Raw genomic sequence first — 24,391 nt, 5'->3', positions numbered from 1 at the left:
ACTTTAACCTTTAGGAATGAGAGCATAATAAAAGCAGCATCAGTAAAAAACAGAATTTCCATACACAAAAAACTTTCAAGATACATTAACAATCCACCGCTTCTTATTACAAACTTACACTGAGTCAAGCATTATATTACTCTCTTAATTTTCCCAGTAAGAAAATGAAGATTGAAACTCTCTCATAAGTTGAATATTTGTGGTAGAATGTTTTGATCTTAAATATACTAAGAATGAATATCATAATCACTATAGTAAATATAAGTATGGTTAAACTGTAAATCATAACTGTCTATAGATTTTATCCTTATTTTAAATTATAGTCTTAGAACTATAATTATCTTATTTTACCTAAATTATACAGAGAAATGAGTAAACACAAAATAATGTATTTTAAAGGCAATGTGACTAAATATAACATAACCAAGAACAAAAGTCTGATTCTGAGTCACAAATTAAAAGATCTAGGCCAGCAAGGTCTACGTATAGGAGCCAAAAACTATAGAGACAATCTTTACTACAATATTTTTGCATAGTTTGTGATAACATATTTTATGACTAGAACATGGATTGTAATTTTATTATATAATTCAAACAAAATCATATTTTACATGACTTTGCTAGTTTTATTCATATCTGAATTCCATTGAAGTCAAGCATAAAGTGCCACCTTGTATACCAAAAATGTTTTCAGGTAATGTCCCAGGTGCTATTGAGTTAATGGTCACCATAAAATGTGGGCCCCAAAATGTCTTTAATTTAGAAGTCTCTGGTTTTTGGAACCATCAAATAAATCACCATGGTACTGATATTCACCCAGATGCCTTTCCCTTTGATGCTAACATGAGCCTCATTTTTATATTTCAGGTACATTTAAATATTGTAGTAGGCATAATACATGGGTGTCAGGTGGAAGTTTCATTACTAATTATAAAGTAATCTGTGTTCCTACCTAATTTCTGGAGAAAACAAAATCATTCCTACCAACACAGTACAACATTGTCAAACAAATATAAACCATTTGCCTTTCTTTTTTTGCTTTTTCCCTCTGTTTACCACTACTATTCCTTAAAATATAAGAAAAGAAGATAATATAAAAGAGTAAGCTATGCACTTTTTAATTTTGGCTTTAAATTTCACCATGAGAAGGTGAAGAACACAATCTGAAGGAAGGAAATGAAGGAGGGAAGAGATAAGAAAGAGGGAGAAAAGAAGGGGAGGGAAAAAGAGAGGAGAAAAAGGCAGAAGAAAAAGGGGAGGAGGGAAAGAAAAGGGAGAGAAGGAAAGGAGTAAAGGAAGGGGAAAGCAAAAGGGAAATGAAAGGAAAAAATACAAAAAAGAAAACTATGCACACAAATTCCATCCTTGGGCTCTATGATATTTGACTCCAAGTCTCTGAACCTGGGAATCTTTGTGCTTCAGTAACTAACCTCCATGGAAGAAACCAAAGCTTCATTAGGAATACAATATACACTCACTTATTTCTAGAAATCACACAAAACAATGACCTCCTAGTGACATCAGTTTGTTGATAAACCAGCAATATGTATGTATGTATGTATGTATTTCGGTGCAGGTCCTGGGACCAGGGTCTGGACACTCCCTGAGCTTTGTTTTGCTCAAAGTTTGTGCTCTATCACTTAAGCCACAGTTCCAGTTCCAGAGGTTTTGGTGGTTAATTGAAGTTCAGAGTCTAATGGACTTTCTTGCTCGAGTTGGTTTTTTAACACAGACTCTCAGACCTCAACTTCCTGAGTAGCTAAGATTGTAGGTGTGAGCCACCAGCACTTGGCTATTTATTCTTAATAAATATTATTAATAATTATTTTTAAGTGCCTGGATCTTGCTACCACTTGTCTCAAGTTGAAAAGGCAAACACTCTGCCACTAAGTCTCTCCTCCAGCTCTTTTGTTTTTAGTTTTTTAAATAAAATCTCCTATTAACTTTGTCCAGGCTGGTCTCAAACTATACCCAAACCTCATTCTCCTATCTCCACCTTAGAATTGATTCTTTTTTCTTAACAGTAACATAACAAAATTAAGCTCTAAGCATAATGAAAATCTAAATAGAAACAACTTTACATTTTTGCCAGTCTCCGTAAGACATTTTCCCTACTATGCCTTGAAGAGGCCTTTAAATATTTAGTTACTTCATGAGTTTGAAGGGGTACTAAAATAATTTATTTTACTACATCAATATAAAATCAAGGAATGATATAGATGCAACTTCAGTAAGAAAAGTTGTACAACAACTGTATACAAGTTAAAAATATCTGTAAGGTGTTGGGCATAAAACGTTCAAATATTTTTGTTCATGAATCAGTCATATTTTAAAACTGCAATTTTTCTCTTTATAGGGAAGAATGTTAATACTCTGATTTTGATAAGATTGATAAGAAATAGTGTAAGCTTCAGAAAAGCACAATTGTTGTACATCAATGATATAGAATATTTTCTTAGCGTTATGAGAGTACTGTTTGTAACAGTGGGCCTCAACTGTGAGCAATTTTGGCAATTCTGGGGACATTTTTGGCTGTCCTAACTAAGGGCTATTGGCATCTAGTGGATAGAAGCTCCCAAACTTACAAGTATCCTACAATACTTAGAAAAGCTACTACAATAAAGAATTATTGGGTCCAAAATGTTAACAGTGTGAACTTGTTACAGGCTTTGCTTCCACATTTACTACATCCACACTTTGGAGTACACCAAGACAGGGAAAGTTATCAATCAGAAAAACTTATAAAAATTCAGTCTAAACAATTTTATTATTTGTTAGGGAACTGTTATAGAACACAAAGGGAACATCAGTTATGATGGATGATAGATTCTGCCTTTGAGTCATTCATTTCTAGATCATAGTCACAAATATCCAAATGTATATGCAGAACGTCATTCTAAAACCATTGGAAGTTTGCTTAAAACTCTCTGTACTATTCCATTTGGTTAGCTAGTAAACTTTTGATAATACAACTAAGTCTATGGTCTTGATCTAGAGAACAGTTATTTTCATTTCACAGCACAGACATTTTTTTCCCCAACAATAGTATTTTTAAGTGACTTACACTGCAAAATTTTTTCAAAAACAAAAACACAAAGAAAAAAAGAGCTCATTTATATGTACTGTGTTCAAAAAGAAAAAAACATGTATTTTACTTTATCTATGATAGCTACACAAAATATATTTCTTATTGTGGATCATATGCATAACTTTTAATTTTACTAGTTGTAAATCCTAATAAAAGGTAGTTAGTTTAAAAAAAAAAAGGATACTATTGCTGCTCCAACACATTGAACTGATTCCATGTGGTGCCGTGTGAGGGTTGAAGTTATCCACCAATGTCATAGATGAAGCATCCCATATTTTAATATCATCTCCTGATGAAGCAAATCTGAGGTTTTCCTGCATGACTGAGCCTATAAAAAGTTTACAACATATTTTAAAAGCAACAAATAGACAATTTTTAAAGTTAAAATGATGCATCTAGTCTGAAACAAGCAATTCTACTTTGATTTTTATTCCAAACATTGTACTAACCACAAAGTAGTTGAAGATTCAAAGTAGTTGACGCTATCTAACCCAAAGATCAAATTACATACCTTAACTGACCCTTTCAATAGACCCTCAAAGCAATTACAATATTATCAGGCCTCCTTAGCTTGTCTTCCATGACAGACTATCACATTCCTATGTAACTCTCCTACCTCTCTTCCCTGAGACAACAAATTGGACAGTGGCTTTCTTTCTGTCTCAGACAAGGCAAGGTTATTCTCACTTTAGTCTCTTTTTATTTGCTGTCCCCTCTGCTTTAAAATCTCTCCCCAGATTCCCCAAGGCCATCTCCTCTCATCATTCAGGTCTCAGCTCAAATGTTTCTGCTTCCAAAAGGCCTTTCCTGACTGACCACTGTGACTAAAGAAGACCTTTAGTAGTTATCCTATATTTCAACCAGCCAATTTAATTTTTCTCATAGCATTTATTATCTGAAATTCTTATTTGTTCTCATAATAATGTCTGTCCCCTCATACCAGTCTTGAAACATTCGTAGCACATAGTAGGTACTAAAAAAAATGATAATACCACATTTTCAAGAATGACATTGCTCCATGTTAGGAAATGGAAAGACTTGGAAAAAATTGTATTAAGTGAAGTAAGCGAGGCCCAAAGAAACATAGGTCCCATGGTTTCCCTTATTTGCAATAACTAGTATATGTCTGAGTCAAGCAGAAAAGGTCAGATAAGATGATGTTAGGAGAAATGAACCCCAAGATAAGGACACAAATGGATTTTTTCTTTTTTTGTTTCTAACATATTTATAAGGTGATTTTTTTTGTTGCTTTGTATGTCCCTCCCCCACAGTATAAACCCTATTTTCACTGTATTTGATGTTGGTATAATTTGGGGAAGGGAAGGGAAAAAACAAATTGATTAAATAAGGATACAGATTGACTCATTGCAACAATGAAATGTACAAGACTCCAAGTTGAAAAACGAACTTTACAATTGGGGAGGCGGGAGGGGAGTGTAGTCTAGAGATGGAAGGGCAGGGATGGTAGAGGAAAAACAAAGGAGGAGGCAACAATGCTTGATAAGAAATATACTCATTATCTTGCCCATGTAATTGTAATCCCTCTGTACGGTATTTTCACAATAAAAAAAAATGTACTCATTACCTTGCTCATGTAATTGTAACCCCTCTGTACAATATTTTCACAATAAAAAGCTTATTTAAAATGATAGGTTTTTGACAAACTAGCATTCCTGCAAGTTTGAATCAAGTTATCCATGTTTTCCACACAAGCAAAATTAGCAATATGGCCAAAGAAGACGCCATTACATTTGTATGCCAATTTTTGGTCTACAATGCCCTTATTTTTATAATTTATTTGCAGTATGTTCTTTAAACACTAATTTTAACATGGAAATTTCACAAACCAAGACAGACTAGAGCACTGCTCTGGGCAGACACTTTAAAAAGCAGCAATTACCATGGATGATGGGTGAGAAAAAAATATATACTAAAAATACATGGACAGGAGGGCAGAGAAATACACTCCCCAAACCTGCCTATAACAGATAGCAACCAAAATAGTGGTCATGGACAGGTCCCTAAGTCATCAAAGAAGTATCACACTGTGTCTAATATATTCAGAGGACAAATTAAAAGCATAATGCATTGTGTGTCAAAACCTTTCATGGTCAAAAGACAAAAAATAGTCATATATTTATGAATAGTCCAACATTTAACAAGTAAACTCACTCATATACTTCATTATGCCCCTTTCATCAAATAGCACAGTGCTACTCAAGCAACTGTCACCTGTTGAACTGTGCACAATGCTTCAATATGGTGAGTTAAATATGTGTACCAGATGCGCTGATGGGCTACTCCAGAAACAAAGTTCTGGAAAGGCAATCTCTAAGTCCAGAGAACACAACTGCAAGATGCTGCCTACGTGAAAATGGGATGCAGCTGGGGTTATGGGCAAATGGGCCCCAATGAAGGTAACTCTGGTTACCTTTGGTCATCTTACATCACTTAACTGTGCGTGGGACAGGGAAGGGGACCCATCTGCCTGTCTTGAGATCTAGGCCTGTCTAGAGAGGGGCATTACAGCAGTCCCTAAAAAGACGGGGTCGTGCAAAGAGAACTGTCAGGATACCAGGCCATGGTTAGGGCGGAGTAGCAGCTCTGGGAGACGATCAACCACCAGCGAGCTGAAAGAGTTCTCCAACTTTCCCTGGGCAGAACGCACCGCACTGGCTTGAGACCTGCTCACCTGAGGTTACTTTTGGATCTCACGCTCGTGCACTGCCAGAGTCTGGGTGAGATTTATAAAAAGGAGCCAGACTTGTGCGGCACGGGCGAACTCTGTGTGTGTGTGGGGGGGGGGGGGGGGGGGGGGCCAGGGAAGGGGGGGAGGGGCGCATCGCGCACGCGCACGCGCACACACGCGCGCGCACACACACCCCCGCCCGCCAACCCGGCCTGACTGGCCGTTCCTCCGGCCGGGACGAGGCCGGCTCCACAGGCCCGCGGACCCGGAGAGACTGCCGCGCCCTGCCCAGCAACCGCCCGGAGCGCGGAGCCCCCTCGCCCCGGCCTGCCCCGTGAAGAACCCGGGAGGGTGACTGGGATTCAAGAGAGGGCTAGGAAGCGAGCGGCGGGGGCCGACGGACCCCGGAACCTCACCTCTCCGCCGCGGCACAACAGGGGGCCACGGCGCAACTGGTCCCGCGCTGGGCTTCCGGCTCCCGCCTGAACTGTTAAACTTCGGCGGCCGGAAGTACCGCCCCCGGTGACGTCACGAGCGAGGCTTTGGCCCCAGGCGGCACATAGGGCGGGCTAGGCGGAACCGCGAGCTGTCACTCTGGCGGGGGCGGGACTGAGCATCTGTCAGGGAAGTTATCCCAGCTCCAGGGCAGAAACTTAGCATCTGTGGGTTCCCTCCACCCGGTCCGCTCGGCCCTCTGCCCTGTCATTCATGTGTTTGGTGTCTATTGTGTGCCGGGCACTACGTTAGACTCTTGAGTGTACACTTTTAGCCTACTGGGACCAGAGTAGAGTGAATGTTCTTAGTCCTTGGCCTAGTGGAGCTTAAGAAGTCGATGTTAACAAATCATAACATAAATGAAAAAGAACAGAAAAGTGGAGCAGGACTGCCAGTTCGAGCTCAGTCTAGCCTAAATAGCAACACCTTGTCTTAAAAAAGAAAAAAAATCAAAAGTACAAGATGTATGAAAGCCCACCGTCAGGCAAAATACCGTAGATGTGGGTTTAGAAAAGGATTCCCCCAAAGAAGCAGCTGTGGAAAGTACATCATACAACCTGACAACTACAAATCAAGCAACACCCACATGCTAAGTCACCCAAATATTAAGCATCTGTGGTAACCAACTTCAAACCTGTGATCTTTCAGAGAGTGCTGCAAGGTCAGGAACATCAAACTCCATCTGCTTGGGAATTCTTTCAAAGGGAATGCTTCTCAGTGTGGAAAGGCAGGTTGCTGAATTCTTGTCAAAAGTCCCTTGCTATAGGGCCCTTCTGTAGTGGAACAGACAATATTTTGCAGAGAATACTGATAGGCCATTTCTTGTGCTAAGCGTTAATCCTTCAACTCAAGTACACACTAGACGTGTTTCTGAGCTATAGGCAAATCTCGTTATTTGTACCGTGGGTCAGTAACTGGAAACTTAATAAATCCATATTTTTTTCAAGGAGAAATTCAAGTTCTAATCAAGTTCTAGAGTATAATGGGAGCAGCAACAGGGTAAATATTATGAGCAGCAGCTGCCTTCATTGTATAGTAGGCAGTTCTTGAGGGTATTAAACCTAAATTGATGGGATACAAATTTGGGCACAGCAAGAGTAAGGAAATGGAAGTAGGAAGAATTGGGGCAAATGAGAAAAAGAAAGCTTAAAAAGAGGAAAGACAAGTGAATCTCTGAAAATTGAAACCAGCAAGAAAGTTGAGAATAGTCTATAAGAAAAAATGAAGGCATCATTATCTTGCCCATGTAATTGTAACCCCTCTGTACAGTATTTTCACAATTAAAAAAAAAAAAAAAAGAGGGGCTGGGAAGGTGGCTCAGTGGTAGAGCGCTTGCCTTGCATGCTCGAGGCCCTGGGTTCGATTCCTCAGCACCACATAAGCAAAAAGAAAAAAGCCGGAAGTGGCGCTGTGGCTCAAGTGGTAGAGCGCTCGCCTTGAGCTGAAGAGCTGAGGGACAGTGCCCAGGCCCAGAGTTCAGGCCCCACGACCGGACTCCCCCCCCCCCCCAAAAAAAGAGCCTCATGGACTTTCCTGCCCCGCTCGCTTTGAACCATAATCTTCAGATCTCAGCCTCCTGAGCAACTAGGATTACAGGCATGAGCCACCAGGGCCCAACAGTATTTCTTTTTATTGTCTTGACAATACTTGGGTTTGGACATAGCGCCCTGCAGATGCTCTACTATTTGATCCATGCTCCTTTTTGGCTTAAGTTGTTTTTCTGATAGGGTTTCACTTTTTCTGTTGAGAGCTGGCTTCAGACAACCGTTCTCCTAACATGTCTGACATATCACTGAGATTGCAAATGTTTGACACCATGCCCAGCTTGTTCTTTGAGATAGGAGTCTCACTAACTTTTGCCAAGGATGGCCTTGATCCTCAACAATCACAATCCTTACCTCCCAGATATTGGTATTATAAGTGTGTTGCCACCATGCCCAGCTATATTTTTTTAAAAAAATAGTGTTTTATATATTAACAATGAGCAATTGAAAATAAAAATGACAATTCCATTTTAATAACCTCTAAATTTGATCAAAAATCTGTGTGATAACTAGTCATTGAAAACTATAAAACATGTCAAAGAATAAGTCAGAAGCTGTTTAATATTCACTAATTCAAAGTTTCAATATTGTCAGAATGTCCATTTTTTAGATTAATCTGCATATCAATGTAATCTCCCAAAATTTTTAAAACACTTTTCTGGGAAACTGTATCTGATGTCAATCTAGATTTAATACAAACTAAGCCCAGGTGGTAGAAACAGGTGCTTAGTGTGGGGAGAGAAGTCAGGGCAACAGTTAGTGGTGATGGAAATGTTACTGATTGTTATGGAATTTCAGGTTGGTTTCAATATATATTGGTCAAAATTCATAGAGAAGTGTATTTTATGTTTATTTTTTTCTTTGTATTATTATCTTTAAGAAGATTTACAGAGGAGCTGCTATTTAATGAAGCAGCTTATGAATACATATATCTTGATCAATGTCACCCCTTTCAATATTCTCACTCATTCATTCCTGCTTCCCTCACTCTTTAATTTATAAGATGTACATTGGATTCTGACTGCATTCTCCTCCTTTTTTATTGATACATTTTGCATATTAAGAAAGATTCTAGAAACTAAGAGCTCTTGGTCATTAGGGAAGAAAGTGGCATCCTTCACTTATGAAAGAAAAACAAATTAATTTTTTAAAGAATTACAAACTAAACCATAACATAGTCAAATCTCAGAACACTGGCTTTGAAGAGTAGAGTTTAAACATTCTCAAAACTCAGTGGGAAAAAATGTGACAGTGAATAAATTCTCATAATCCAAATGGCTTCCATGTTAATGGTAACAGGAGAGTCTTGATACAGTGGATCAATAAATCTCTATTTCTGAGCAAAATGTGTACTACCCTAGAATTACCTATGCATATCATTACTCAGGTTTCAGAGAACAAATTAAAAAAAAAGAATGCACTAAAATGAAGGAGTAAAATAAAAAGATGGCATCCAGCCTGAGAGAAGTAAACCAAGTCCCCACATTGTAAAAATGTTGGTGTAGGAAAAATCCAGGATAACAGATGAGAGTAAGCTAAAGTAAAACCAATCTAAACAGCAGTTAAAACACTCCAGAGAATGTATAGTCAAGAACATTCATATGCATGCACACACACACACACACACACACACACACACACACTTTCTACTCTGCTACAAATAATAACTACATAGGCATGTGCTCATGAAATACTAAACAAAATTACAATGATATCTCTGTATTGGGTGGATAGGAAGGTCAGAAATGCACGTTTGTGTGTGTGTGTGTGTGAGTGTGTGTGTATATGTGTTTGTAACTGAGGTGGAAATTGGTGCTAAGAAAATTAATTCCTCATCTTCTGTGGTGAAAAGTCAATAAGTAAACTCTAAAATTGGAAAAAATAGATCATATAGAGATGGGGATGGATACCTAAAGTACATAAAACTACAGAGCTTTAAAATATACCTTAAAAAAGTAGTCCATCACTCTTCACCATCACCACCCACTAACCACCCCTGCCAAAAGCACATTTGTCATTATTGCTTTGACAACACACATTTGTAGACCAAATTCCTTGAAAACCATGGCGGTTACTGTAGTCGCCAAGATGAACAGCATTCTAGTTCAGAAAAGTTATCAAGAGAATAAAACTTGTAATACAAATTGCCATGGTATTTATCAGCCACTGGGAAGTCCTAATGGAGGAAAGAACTTTTCCTGGCTAAGGATCTAAGGATAGCTTTAAATGGAAGCAACTTGACCTGTGCTCAAGAAATACAGTGGCCTCTAGGAAGGCGGAAAGTAGGAGGAGGGAATAGAGAAGGAAAGGGATGAGAAGGAGGAATAGAGGGGCTGAATATGATCAAAGCACATCTTATACATGCATGGGAGTGTTATAATAAAACTTACTATGTGAAATTTAATACACACCAATAAAGACTATATATATATAATGACTCTAAAAGCTAAAACAAAAAGATTGAAATGCAGGACTCTTCACTTACCTGAAGAGGATAGTTTTCAAGCCTTCCAGTGAATGTTTGAAACTAAGGCTAGTACTAGATCTTGTATGTCTTTGTCTTGTTTTATTCCCCTATGCATATATCCCTATAATAAAAGTTAATTCATACATTAGGCACCAAAGGATTTATGACACTAATAATCAACAGATCAAGTACAACAAAATATTGTTTTAAAAGTTATATAAGTATGAAAACAGTTATTTAAGTATGATCTTAGCCTTTCTGTCTCTCAAAGTATCTTCATGCACTTTCCTTACCCTTCTTAATACTTAAAAGCAGCACTTTACTGATGTCTTCTCTTTGGCATGTTTGAATTGCCACCATCACTACTCTTGTATTTTGGGTTATTATTAAGTAAATAAGGTTTGCTTGAACACCAAAGACTGCAATACTGCAACAGCCCATCTGGGCAACTGATATGGCTACTAAGTGACTAACGAGTGGGTAACCTATGCGGTGTGAATACACTAGACACAGACATGATTCATCTCCAATATGAGATTGGGCAAAACAAGATTTTATCATGCTACTCAGACTAATGCACAATGTACAACTTATTTTTCAGGCCACATTTGACCACAGGCAAGAAGAATGTAGAAAATGGAAACACGGACAGTGGGGCCCTCAGTGAACGTTTTCAAGTACTGTTTATTAAGAGGCTCAGTGATGTGAACATCTTTATCCTCTCCCCTTCTCTCTCCTGAAGCTTCTTCCTCCTTTTCCTCAGGAAACCACTGCCCCATTGCAGTACTTGCAATGTTTTGCATCTGCTTCCCTTGTACTTCCCTGTGGCTTCCTTTAGCACCTGAGGTTTGTGCTCAGATATTACCTCCACACTCCACCAAACTCTCTCTCCTCACTTTACTTGTCTTCAAAGCTCATTCCATCCTAGCATTCTTCATTGAATCACTTGTTTGGTTGATTTAGTGTCTTAACTGGAATGGAAGCATTACAAGAACAGGTAGTTTGTCCTAATTGCTTCCCACTGTGTCTCCTAGTCCTTAGAACACACCATGCCATATAGTGGACATTCAATACCTACTTGTTTGATAATTAAATGAATAGACAGTGAATGTCTCCAATCCAAACCTGCAATCTGAGTCCAGGCCCACCTACCCAAGTGCTACCATCTTTCTCTGCCAAAGTATCCCCCTTCCAAAGCTCCCCAAAGCAATGCAAGGCTTCAACTCATTTATGAATTCCCCCCTCCTTCCCACAAATAACCAATTAGACAAATCACAAGACCCAGTCAATTGTATTGCTGAGTTAACCCTCAAATCTGTCCTCCTCTCCACTACCACTCTTATTACCTTGATTTGGATCACCTCTTACTGACTTTTCCAAGCTTCCATCCCCGCTACTAGCCTCTAAAAATCCTAACAAGACACGTGATAACATGCAAATCTGATCACATGACTACTCTTCTTAAAACTGTTCCTGTGGGATGAAGTCTAAACTCCTTGGTGTGGGCCCCAAGGCCATGCATTGCTGCCTCATGCTGATTTTCTTACATCTTCTCTGACAGCCAAAAGAGCCTTACTGACCAAATGCACATCATGCAGCACACTGTCTAGTATCCAACCTTTCACTTTTCTGGTGCCTTGACTTACATCTCCCCTAGCTTTTAACTGGTTCTCGCCAACTGGATGAGATGAGCAGATTCTGAGAGATGTTCCCTCTCTGATGGGTGCTGCCACACCACTCTGTTCCCACCTTCATGGACTGCAAATCATGTGTCTACACATTGACTGGATTTCATGCTCCAGGAACCCAGTACTAGCCCATGAACATGAAGTCTCTGACCCTAGTTCCTAGCAGGCTATCTGACAAAAAGGACAGATCTAAGGACTGTTTGAGGAATGAATGCATGCATGCATGATTTTGCATTTGGGAATTTGTTTTTAGAAATTTAGCAGTAAAGTGGAAAATGGATTGCCAGCAGGGAGTCTTAATAGCGTGCAGCTTAGTTAAAGGCTAATTGACAGATTCCAGACAAGATGAAGAGGGTCTGGACCAAGACAGAGGCAATGGGAAGGGAAATAAGGAGTCAGAATTAAAAGACTTTTGTTCTAATAAACAAAAGATACTTTAGAAAGAAATGCAGTTGATGGAACACTGCACATTTTCTGAAGGATGGCTCTGGAGTTTTAAATTTAGACAAAGGACTGGAAAGCCAGACATAGAGCTTGAGAAGCAATCAATCAACAAACGTCATGAAAGTGAGAGGAGATGATTGAAGTAGACAAAGAGGTTAGGAAAGCACAGATACAGAAATGAAAGAGAATGTTTTAACTGCCAAAGGATCAAGGGGCTGAATGCAGAGGGAAGATTTCAGTGTGAAGGATAGAGTTACTGGGAAAGTTTGCTTGAGTGTCTACTAAAGCAATAACATTTACAGGCAGCCTACACAAACTACACAGACTAGGACAATATACAGTGTACAACCTTCCATTTTGAAAGGACAGACATAAAAATAAGTGATATTATGGCATTTATTGGGGGAAGGTAACTAATTTCTAGAATACGTCATATCTTCAGCATACATCTCTAGAGCCATACATGGCAGTGATGCGAAGAGATCCCTGAGATGCTGGAAAATTCCATTAGGATGCCTGAGCTATTAGCACAGAGACAAAAGGAACATATAGGTGTTTATCCTATCTGTGCAGGAAATCTTGGTTAATACCTTAAGTCTACATGTTTAGTATAATAAGTAGATAGAGTGGGCCAATAGCTCTGAACTGGGAGAGCTTAGGGTCTGTGGATGCTACATTTCCTTCTGAAGAACACTGAAAAGATTGAGTTTGCTTCTCCCTTACACAGCAGGAGTGTTTTGATTCCTGACTCCAGCTGGCTTGAAGGGCAGGTATTCTAGAAGGAACACCCAGAGTTATATTTGGAGATGAAGGGGGGATAATTCTGCTTCCTCTGTTAGATTAGATCCCCTTACCTTCTTTCTTCCAGACCTTGAAATATCTATTGTCTTGGTAGTTCTGTCCTAAGCCCTTCAGATTTTCAGTCCTATGCTTGTCATCCTGTGAAGAAACATCAAAACCTATGGCTTTAATAACCATTTCTGAAACAGAGATTTCACAGGCAGTCCAAGCCCAAGAAGGTTGGAATAAACAGGTTTTTTTTTTTTTTTTACAACAAATGTGTTCTTACTGCATTTTCCTGTGTTCTCCATCTCATTCAGTTGACCCATCACTAATCTAAAAGATGAAAGCAGAATCTCAAGATCAGTGTGAGGGTCCTCATTACCCAGCTTCTCTCTCCCTCCACATTCCAGCAAAGCCTAGGTCATATAAAGTGTTCTTCCTAAGTATTCTTCAAACCAGTTCTTGCTTGTCACCTTCACATGCCCTTCTCTGGCTCCAATGATAATTTATTTCCTTATGGGCCATTACTGTTGTCTTCCAGTGAATCATCTTGCCTCTGGGTCTGTCCCTTTCAAATATATGCTCCCTACTATTGCCAGACAGGTCTGATTCCTTCAAAATAAATCTAGTCACATAACTCCTCTCTCAAATGTGCTTCAATAGCCCCTCATCTCTTTAAGAATGAAATTCCACACAGCCATTTGTTTAGGTGCCAAATATTTATTAACCATTTATGAGGTTTAAAGAGCTCTGGTAGAGACTGTACTTGCAGGAAAAACCAACAAGCATGATTTCTGCCTAAGAGGGCTACCAGTTTTACTTACTTGAATATAGGTTTCAGGTTCAGTGGACAAAGTCATAGGACACCAGAGAGGCATCATTGATATTTTTAATGTAAAGGCTGTGATGCTGGCTTCTTCCACTTTTCAAAATCTATAGAAAAACAACATCAAATGCATGATCCAAGAGATCCCAACCCAAGGTGGGTTTGTCTTTCTTTCTTCCCTCCCTCCCTCCATTCCTTTCTCTCTACCTCCCTCCCTCCTTCCCTTCCTTTTTGCCTTTTTTTTTTGAGGGGGGGGCTACTGCAGCCCCACTCTAATTTTGTTTGAACTGAGATGAAGCTCTTCAAAAGATTAAAGGAAGATTCCTTCCCCAAAAGTGACTGTTTGCATTTCTTGAAGCTACTGATTGCTATTAAAACTCAAGGAGATATAAGCCCTGAGCTCTGCACTTCTGTATCTTGATGGAGAATACTTTGTCTATAGCCAGAGAGGTTCAGATAGCTAGGTCAGATAGCTGTCCTGTACTTTCTAAATAGGAAACAAAAGATGCTCTATATCTCTTCATTTCTAATTGTATGCCACAAGCTTTGATGCAGCATTATGGGGTCATAGTACAGAACTGCTTCCATGCATGCTCCCTCTCTACTCCAGCAAAGAGAGGTGCATTAGGTTTGCTTTATGTCTACGGCTGGATTTTGAATAAAAACAGCGGAACTCATTCCAAACTTGAGAAAAGCTCAGGAACTATATCAGAGGAAATAATCCTTCACCTGATGACCTAATGGATTGTTTTTTATCTTTTGATTTCCATGAGTCTAGACACATCTTTTGTGGAGGGTAAAAAAAGGGAATGTTCTCTGAGTTGTTAATTTGACAGCTGGAAATTTCTGCTCTGATTCACCTGGACTTTCATCACTGATTTCAGCTGCTGGGAGGGGGACTTTCTCAGAGAAACTATTTGGGAAGGCTGGTGCTTAATGGTGGCTCATGAGACAGGAAAGTCTATATTTTAAGTGCACTATTGAAATACAACCATTAAGAAGTTGTTTGGTATGTTTTCTCCTCCTTGACAAACTTTAGACTAGACAAGAGCTTCTTGGATGCTAGTAAAATTCTGTTAGAGGTAGAATCAGTTTTAATAAACTTGCTTAGCACATATGCACTTAAGCATTTATTCACTAAAAACTTATGCAATTTTGTAAGTTCAAAAAAACAAAGCCAACCCATAACATCCTCCCTCACATCCTCCCTCCTACCTGGAGAACAGACATTTGTGCCCACAGTCAAGTACACACAAATGTGTTTGCTTTTCCTTCATTCAAAGTGGTTATTTTTCTAACTATTAAGTCTATAAACTCTGTTTCTTCTTTATAAGATTCTAAAATTTTGGTTAATAGGACCAAAGTCTTATGTATCTTGTACTCCCTAATGGAGCTAGCACATAATTAACACAGATCTAGCATTTGACTTCATAAATATATGCTGAATGAATGAGCTAGCCCAAGAATGAATAAATGACACAACTAAAGAATTGAGTTACCTGTTATATGTGTACATAGCTCTTAGGCCTGTGAAGTGGCCATGAGTGGCTGACAGGTTTGGACACAATCCTTAGAGCAGGAAGGCCACATACATATCCATGAGACTTTCACAGTGCTGGCAGGCATTATAAAATGACAGGAAGAGAGGAGAGACAAGCCACAGCTGGAGGCCATCTCTCCTCATGCCGCTGGTTTCTGTGCAGGACAAGGAATTTAGCAATCTTACATTATAGTCTGGTTTTCCATGTCATTTTCTTTTTGAGATACTGAGATTTGAATTTAAGGCTTGGTGCTAGCAAGGCAGGCACTCTACGACATAAGCCAGGACTGGCCCCTCTTCACCCCCAGACCCAGAAAGTGTTTTTAAATTAAGAGGACATGATCTATTTTGGTGAGGGAAAAAAGACTGTATAAGTTTGATTTGTAACTGTTGTTGTTTTTATCAGTACTGGGATTTGAACTCAAAGTCTTGAGCTTTGTAGACTTGTGCTCAACCACTTAAGCCCCCACTTCCAGCCCTTGACATATAACTTTTATGTATTTAGATATATGCTTCATGTGTAGCCACATGTAGCCTGTTTTTTCAATTATGATGATATTGGAGATTTGTTTTTCTGGCTATATTGCTGGCTAAACAATTCCAACTTTTTGCACTCCTAGAAATTCTGGATGAGTATAACAAGTACACTCTCAAATTACAGCTGAGTTTATAAACAAGAATAAAAGATCCCCAATGAAATGAGGAAAAGAAAAATCCAAGGCAGAGAGCATATAAACCAGTAGAGCAGCTTCACTGGATGAAAATTTTGGGTTTATCAATTTAGGGGTATAGGTTTCAATGCCTTGAGGCCTGGCACTACAGAGAGTTAACTGCAAATTAGAACTGAAATTCTTAAACAGAGCAGATGCTCCCAAAAGACTGTGGGAGACAGAATAATTGCTCCCTAAGAACATGCACATTCTAATCTCTAGCATCTATAACTATGTTACCTCGCAAGACAAAGTGCAAGTAAGTTTGCAGATGGAATTTAAAGGCTGCTTTATGTACTGACCAGGTCATAATGAGATTTCCTGGGTTATCCATGCAGTGCCAATGACATGACAAAGGTCTTTTTGAAAGTGAAAGGGGAAGGCAGAAGAAGTAAGAGTTATATGACTTGAAAAGACTTGACCACCATTCCATCAGTCAAACAGCAGGTCAGAGTCAAAGTGCTAGGAAAGGTAAAGGTTTGGATGCTCTCACTTGAGCTTCCAGAAGGAACTAGACTGTGATTTTAGCCCAATGGGATACATTTTGAACTTCAACCCAAGAAACTATGAGAAAAGAAATTTCCTTCCCTCCTTCCTTCCTTCCTTCCTTCCTTCCTTCCTTCCTTCCTTCCTTCCTTCCTTCCTTCTTTCCTTCCTTCCTCCCTCCCTCCCTCCTTTCTTTTCCTTTTTCTTTTCTCTCTCTCTTTCTTTCTTTCTTTCCTTCTTTCTTTCTTTCTTCCTTTCCTCCTCCTCCTACACCTTCTTCTCCTTCCTCCCTCCTTCCTGCCTCCTCCTCCTTCTTTTTCTGCTTCCTAGGCCTTACATTCTTCTTTCTCCTTTCTTCCCTCAGATTTGTGTTGTTTTACGCTAGGGTGTAGTAATTTATCAAGCAGAAATAAGAGAATAATATAGGTTTTAACCACCATAAAATAGTAGACTTGAAGACTATTCATTAACATGGGTTAAGAAGAAGCAATCTTATTTAATTATTCTGGGGTGCTAGCTAAAGTCTCCCTTGAGAATTTGTTACCATGGTCCTATACTTTACTGCTTGTAAAGTCTGCTTCTCCCAAACAGAGAAATTATCAAAATAATTGCTCCCAAGGAGAGGTTCCTAACAAATTCAAAATCTCCTTCTGGAAAGATCTACCCTGGCTTAAGCCATTCAACATTTATATAGATAAAATTCTGATATAACCTTATTCAAAGTAACAACCTAACTTTAAACAAGGAGAGAGAGAGAGAGAGAGACAGAGAAAGATAATCCAGATCAGGACCCTGAGAAAATCATATAAAAGAATATTATAACAGAGAAAAGAAAACAAATATGGTGACATAATTGGCATCATAAAAGAAATAATAGAATCATAAAAACAAGACATTGAGAAAAGTACAAGTAGATTTAATAAGAAGCAAATAGATATTCTGGAAATTTAAAAATGTAGTCTTTGAAATTAATTTTTTTTGGTCGGTCATGGGGCTTGATCTCTGGGCCTGGGCACTGTCCATCAGCTCTTCGGCTCAAGAGGAGCACTTTACTACTGGAGACACAGTGCCAGTTCCTGAAATTAAAAATTCTATGAATAAGTGAAACAGTAGATGTGATAGCATTAAAAAGAAAAAAGGAGAAAAATGATGAATAATATGAGAAAGATTATGAAACAGAACGAACTCAAGAGGAAGATCTAAAACATGTATAATAACAGTTCCCAAAGGAAAGAACAGAGTGGACAGGTCAGAAGAAATATCTGGAGAACTTCTTGAATGTAGCTTAAATCCAACAGCCATGTCAACCAAAGACAATAAAGACAATGAGATAGAACATTATCTTGACTCCCATTTATAGAATGAGTAAAGTCAATAAAACAACAGACATTGAGTAACAATTGTCATTCTTTTCTACGTTGCATTCTATTTCCTATCAAAGTATAATTGTCAAAAATTAAAAATTATAATTAAGCCACTGGTGGCTCACTCCTGAAATCCTAGCTATGAAAGAGGCTGAGCTCTAAGGATTGTGGTTCAAAGGTAATCCAGGCAGACACATACACACCCATAAAAGCCAGAAGTAGAGCTGTGGCTCAAGTGGTAGAGCACTAGCCTTGAGCAAAAGAGAAAAGCAAGGCTCAGGAACAATGTCCAGACCCTGAGTTCAAGCCCCAGGACAAGCATAAAAATTTATAACTACAAAATGATACATGAAACATAAAATTAATATGAATCAATGGTTTTATTCAATTCATTAATTTACTCAAAGAGGGAGGCTATTAAGATGCTAAGATCTTTTAAAAGAACCATTCTAAAGGTACAAAACTAGTTGCATCCAACAGAGAAAGAAATGGCAACTTTTGGAATATTTTCTCCTCATTTATATCCTTTTAGGGTAAAATATACTCGTATTATTGTTTACATTATTTGTATTACTATCAGTTTTTTTAAAATCTAACTTCTATTTTTTTTTTCTAACTTCCATTGGTAAAGAGACTTCCTGATGAGAAATATCAAGCAGTGGTTGTTAGAGAATCAATCACACAATGCTTATGTTGACCATTATTAGTCATATAAGCCTTAGAGAGGCCATGAAACCAGGAGATTGGATCAAACAGCAGTGTAGACATGGCCATGAAGGTATTTTTTATTTTTTAATATGTTTTTTTATTGTAGAAATACTGTACAGAGGAGTTACAGTTACATGAGTAAGGTAATGAGTACATTTCCTATCGAGCATTGTTACCCTCTCCTTTGTTTTTCCCCTACCATCCCTTCCCTCCCCACCTCCCCAGCTCCTCCCCCCACCCAAGCTGTAAAATTTAGTGTCTTGTACATCTCATTGTTACAATAGGTCAACCTGTATCCTTATTTCAGCATTAGAAAAATGTATATTAGAAAATTAGAAAAATGTATATTCAAGATGCAGGGCACCAGAATCAAATACAGTGAAAACAGGGGTTATACCATGGGGGAAGAACATAAAAGAGAAACAAAAAAAAATCATGTAGTGCATTTTAAACTCATTAAAAGCAATAACAGGAAAGCAAAAACCACTTGTGTTCCTATCTTGGGGTTCATTTCACTTATCATCTTATATGGTCACATGTACATAGCTTTTGACCTTTTCTGCTTGTCCTAGACTTATACTAGTTATTGCAAATAAGGGAAACCATGGGACCTATGTTTCTTTGGGCCTGGCTTACGTGAAGGTATTTTTTAAGGTGAGATTTAGCATTTAAACCAGCAGACTTTGAGTAAAATAGACTATTCTCCAGAATAGAGGTCAGCCTTATCTAATCAGTTGAACACCTTACTAAAAGAAACTGAGGTCCTCGGGGGAAGATGTGAGTAGGCTTGAGCTAGGACATCAGCTCCTTCCTACATCTTTGTTCTTCTCAGTGCTCACATCAGTTGAATTTTCTGTCTGTCTGTCTGTCTCTCAGTGTTCTATTTCTCTGAAGAAATCAGACTAATACACACACATTCAACATGTGAGACAGCACTCAGCACTAACATGGAAACTCAAAGAACATCAAGGATCCATTTTGCCTAGTGCCAAGTTTAAATTTTTCCAAATGTCACTAGCCCTATAGGTATGGGTAGCGAATGGCTCCTAATAAATTCCATTTAAATCTTCATCAGCACCTCTCAAGTACAAACTGTACAACAATTTAGCTGAAAGACCTTAATTAAATTTTTATTCAAGGAAGTGGCACTATGGCTCAAGTGGTAGAGTGTGCCTTGAACTAAAGAGCTCAGAGACAGTGCTCAGGCCCACAACCAACAAGAACAACAAAAATTATTCCAGAATCAGTCAAAAATCTCATTCCATAAAATAAATGTTCAGATTAGGGGAGTGGTATGGCTTGATATTAGACAGAAAAGGGCTGGAAAGGAAGAAACCAAGAATGAAAAAGCAGAATAGTCATTTAAAGTTGCTTTCCAGGATGGACCAGTACAGGAAGCCAGAACAATAGAAAAATGACTGCTTGGTTAACATAAAATGAGTTCACTTCTTTTTCGTACAAGGGTTAAAGCTGAAGGAACTTCATTACTGAGCTGAATAGATCGGTCCTGTATGGGAAATGTGCGACTGCTCTTTTTTTTTCCCCCTCTTTCCTTGGTTTCTTGAAAGGTCTCATAAAAAGTTTAGTTGCATATGGTGCTATGGGTTACTGCATTGAGTCAGCTCCTTAATTAAGGTCCAGTGCAAAAGCATTGCCCAAACTCATGGCCTCCTGTATATAATATTTACTCAGTATACTAAATTCAGCCTTTCATTCTGCTTCTTGAGCCTTCCCACAGTCACCTTCTTTTTCTCTGTTAGGGACAGGATCTCTGGCTGGCTTCAAACTCATGATTCTCCTGAGTTCTGGGATTACAGAGGCCCTCACAGTAACTTCAACTAGAATTTCTATGCTTGGCATGGTAATATGACATTTGAAGTATTTAATTAAAGGATGTGTGGCTACTATATGCAAGGTACTTGCATTCAATCATAAAAAATTGACACTAATACCACAACCCTAAGAAACATTTAACAGATTACTGCCAAATTCCCAGCCCACTTTCAACCTGCAAATCTTTGTTACTCCGGTGACTCATACCCGTACTGGCTTCCCAGATACTACCCAGCCCATCCCTAATTTGTGTACCTCTGTAGCTTCTTTTATCATAGTCTCTACACTATCACTCCAGCTAAACCTAGCCATTCTTCATCTATTTCTTCAAAAATCTACTTCAATGGGCTGAAAGCATACTTCCTTCCAAAGTGCATGCACTGAGCCCTCAAGGGGGTGGGAGGAGGAAACAGTGCTCTTGGGATGTGATTAGGTCATGAGGTTAGAGCCCTCACTACTGAAAGTAGTACCCTCACCAACAAAACCTCAGAGAGCTAGTAAATCCCTCCCACCATAAGTAGACACTGCTAAAAGATGCCCTCAATGAAGCCGAAGCCAGCCTTTACCAGATACTGAGTTTGCCTGCACTTTCATCTTGTGCCTCTCAGCCTTTAAAGAACTGTGAGACTTTATAAGCCATCTACTTTTTGGTGTTGCATGATAACACTCCTCTGAGCAGACTAATATAAAAAGCCACAGTCCAATTTGCCTTTAGGTTTCCAAATAATATAATTCTTTAAAGCTAGAATACGGTTCTCCACCTCCACCAGGATGTCTCTTACTTCTGTATCTGGTTATTAGTTTAAAAGTTGTCATAGGCCAGGTTTCCTAGACAACAGAGCCCAAGGCAAAGAAATCAGTGCTGATTCTGTGTGGAGGGGCAGATGAGGACAATCTGAGGGCAAGGGAGTCAGGGAGGGAGGAATTGAGCCAAGCAAGAAAGGATGCTAAATGTGGTACCACACTGGCCATGGCTTCACAATGAGCCTCAAAGACATGTTAAGTTTTCTCAGTAGATATTTGGTGGTTCAGGTTTTTCAGGGTAACTAACCATCTAGATGAACCATGTTTCCAGATGGGAAGATGGAGAAGTGGAATCTATCTGTCTCTTCCCACCTAGCTGTGGTTTCCTATTGGTTGGTGTGTGGGAGGGAGTGAAGTATACTGACCTACAGATGGCCTGGCCAGGGTGAGGGCATCTAAAAGATCCTCATTTGAAGACCTGACGCTCAGAGAGCAGGCAAGTGCCACGTTACAATGAAGCTTTGACCCTTACTTCACCAAATCTTTCCCTGGGCCTCACGAATGTAAGAGATGAGAAACACATAGAAGCAGCATGATGAAATTAGAAGAGTCAAGAAAGAAGACCTTGCCCTCTTCCTCACTGCAAAGTCTAGGCTTCTTTGGCGAGAGGAGAGGGGGAAGATCTTTGAAGTGGACGGGAAATTGAACTTTTTTTTTCTTTTTTTTTTGTAAAAATGGTGTACAGAAGGGTTACAGTTACATGAGTAGGGTAATGAGTACATTTCATAGCGAACATTGTTACCTCCTCCTTTATTTTACCCCTACCATTACTTCCCTCCCTGCCTTCCCAGCTCATCCCGCCCACCCCCCACCCTATCATTGTAATGTTCGGTTTCAATATAGTGTCCTGTATATCTCGTCATCACAATGGGTCAGCTTTCATCCCCATTTAAGTGTTCTGCAATATCCCTTCCCCTCCCCAAATTACAAAAATGTATATACAAGGTGCAGAACTCTGGCATCAAATCCAGTGAAAACAGGGGTTATACCATGGGGAAGAGCCTACAATAGAAACAAAAGAATCACATAGTACATTGTAAATACATTAAAAACACTAGCAAGCAAGGGAAAAAAAAAACTCTTGTGTCCCTGTCTTGGGATATATTTTTGCTTAACATTATCTCATGTGGTTGTATGTACATGGCCTTGGACCTCTGCTTGTCGGAGACATGTACTAGACACTGCAAACAAGGGAAACCATGGGACCTATGTTTCTTTGGACCTGGCTTACTTCACTTAATATAATTTTTTCCAAGTCTTTCCAATTCCTAACAAAAGAGGCAATGTCATTCTTTCTGGCAGAGTCATAGAATTCCATTGTGTGTGTGTGTGTGTGTGTGTGTGTGTGTGTGTGTGTGTGTGTGTGTGTGTGTGTGTATCACATTTTCTTGATCCATTCATCTACTGAGAGGTATCTGGGTTGGTTCCATATCTTAGCTATAGTAAATAATGCTGCGATAAACATAGTTATGCTGGTAGTTTTGGTATGACCTTGTTTGTGATCAATTGGGTAAATTCCCAAAAGTGGGATTGCTGGGTCAGCAAGGAGCTCTATGTGGAGTCTTTTGAGGAACCTCCATACTGCCCTCCAGAGTGGTTGAACAAGTTTACATTCCCACCAACAGTGCAGAAGGGTTCCTTTTTGGCCACATCCCCTCTAGCATCTGTTGTTACTAGATTTCTGATTGTAATCATTCTAGCTGGGGTGAGGTGGTACCTCAGCGTTGTCTTGATTTTCATTTCTTTTATGGCTAGAGGTCAAGAATTTCTTCATGTGTCTATTGGCCATTCTTATTTCTGGACAAGTGGGATCGCATGAAACTGCAGAGCTTCTACAAGGCAAAGGACATAGCTAGCAAGATCAACAGAAAACCCACGGATTGGGAGAGGATCTTTTCACTAGCCATACAATGGACAAGGGTCTCATATCTAAAATATACTTAGAACTCAAAAAACTAAATCCCCCAACAACAAATCCTCAAAGAAACAACTGTCTGATTAACAAATGGGTAATAGACTTGAAGAGAGACTTCTCAAGAGGAAATAAGAATGAACTTTTGAATTATACTGGATTGGCCCTTCAAATACTTGGAAGTGAATCTGAGCTCCCCAAATGAACCATGTACATGCTTCATGTACTGAAAGTGTCTGGAAAACAATGAAGAGGAGTGAAATATCTCCTGAGTTGAGAAGGAGATTCAATGGAGCTTGTCCACAGGGAGCAGTAAAGACTAAAAAACAAACCGAGCCTCATGGAGGATTCAAAAGACAGAGGAATAATAAGAAAAAATGAAACATTGCTGTGCAAATTTCCAGTCTAGCCACCAAAATGTAACTTTTTATTGCATTAATAAAACACAATTTAAAATTACATAAGTAGTTCTTTCTATTGGATGCAAGAATTTTTCTCCCAGAACCTTCTGAAGTCATGTCCTTACAAAGTAGGATGAGGCATCTGTTCATTAGAATTCACAGATATCTTTTAAATATAATTGAGAGCTAAGTTTCCATTGTCTATGGTTTGCACAGAATAGGCAATTCAAAATGGAAAGGCTAAGGTCACATGCACTGTAGCAGCCATGTGAAAATGAAAAAGCAGCATGGAATAGGAGATTCAGTACGTACTAGGAGGTGAGTCACACCATCACGGAAGAGCAAATGTGGCTGTAATGGCATCCAGAAACAGCATCTTTCCAGGCACCTGCTCTCTGGTTAGACTTTGAAGGTTGATTCTGGGACTCGAACGCTGTTTAGTGTATTGATAGCACCTTTGTTTGTTTGTTTTTTAATTTTATTTTATTTGATTTGAGAACATACTGTACAGAGGGGTTACAATTACATGGGCAGGATAATGAGTACATTTCTTACCAAGCATTGCAGCCTCCTCTGTTTACCCTTCACCTCCCTTCCCAGCCTCCCCCC

The 24,391-nt window shown here is 39.1% G+C and overlaps 1 protein-coding gene across 2 annotated transcripts in view; it reads right to left on the bottom strand.

The window, feature by feature from the left end:
• The window catches only part of Nedd1 (NEDD1 gamma-tubulin ring complex targeting factor), a 56,563-nt gene extending 50,296 nt beyond the window's left edge, over nt 1-6,267 (bottom strand). For both annotated transcript variants that reach the window (XR_006149523.1, XM_042693286.1), the window contains exons 1-2: nt 6,194-6,267; nt 3,273-3,416 (exon numbers count right to left, since the gene is read on the bottom strand). Coding sequence is in view for 1 of the 2 variants with exons in the window: in XM_042693286.1 (XP_042549220.1) it covers nt 3,273-3,408 (136 nt within the window). In the remaining variant the exon portion in view is untranslated. The remainder of the gene's footprint in view (nt 1-3,272; nt 3,417-6,193) is intronic.
• Nucleotides 6,268-24,391: the final 18,124 nt, after the last annotated feature.

This window comes from Dipodomys spectabilis, unplaced genomic scaffold (genome assembly GCF_019054845.1).
Source record: "Dipodomys spectabilis isolate Male_0828 unplaced genomic scaffold, ASM1905484v1 ptg000163l, whole genome shotgun sequence".
Classification (NCBI taxonomy): domain Eukaryota; kingdom Metazoa; phylum Chordata; class Mammalia; order Rodentia; family Heteromyidae; genus Dipodomys; species Dipodomys spectabilis.
The sequence above is the reverse complement of the archived record's forward strand: the minus strand, read 5'-3'. Positions and strand labels throughout refer to the sequence as shown.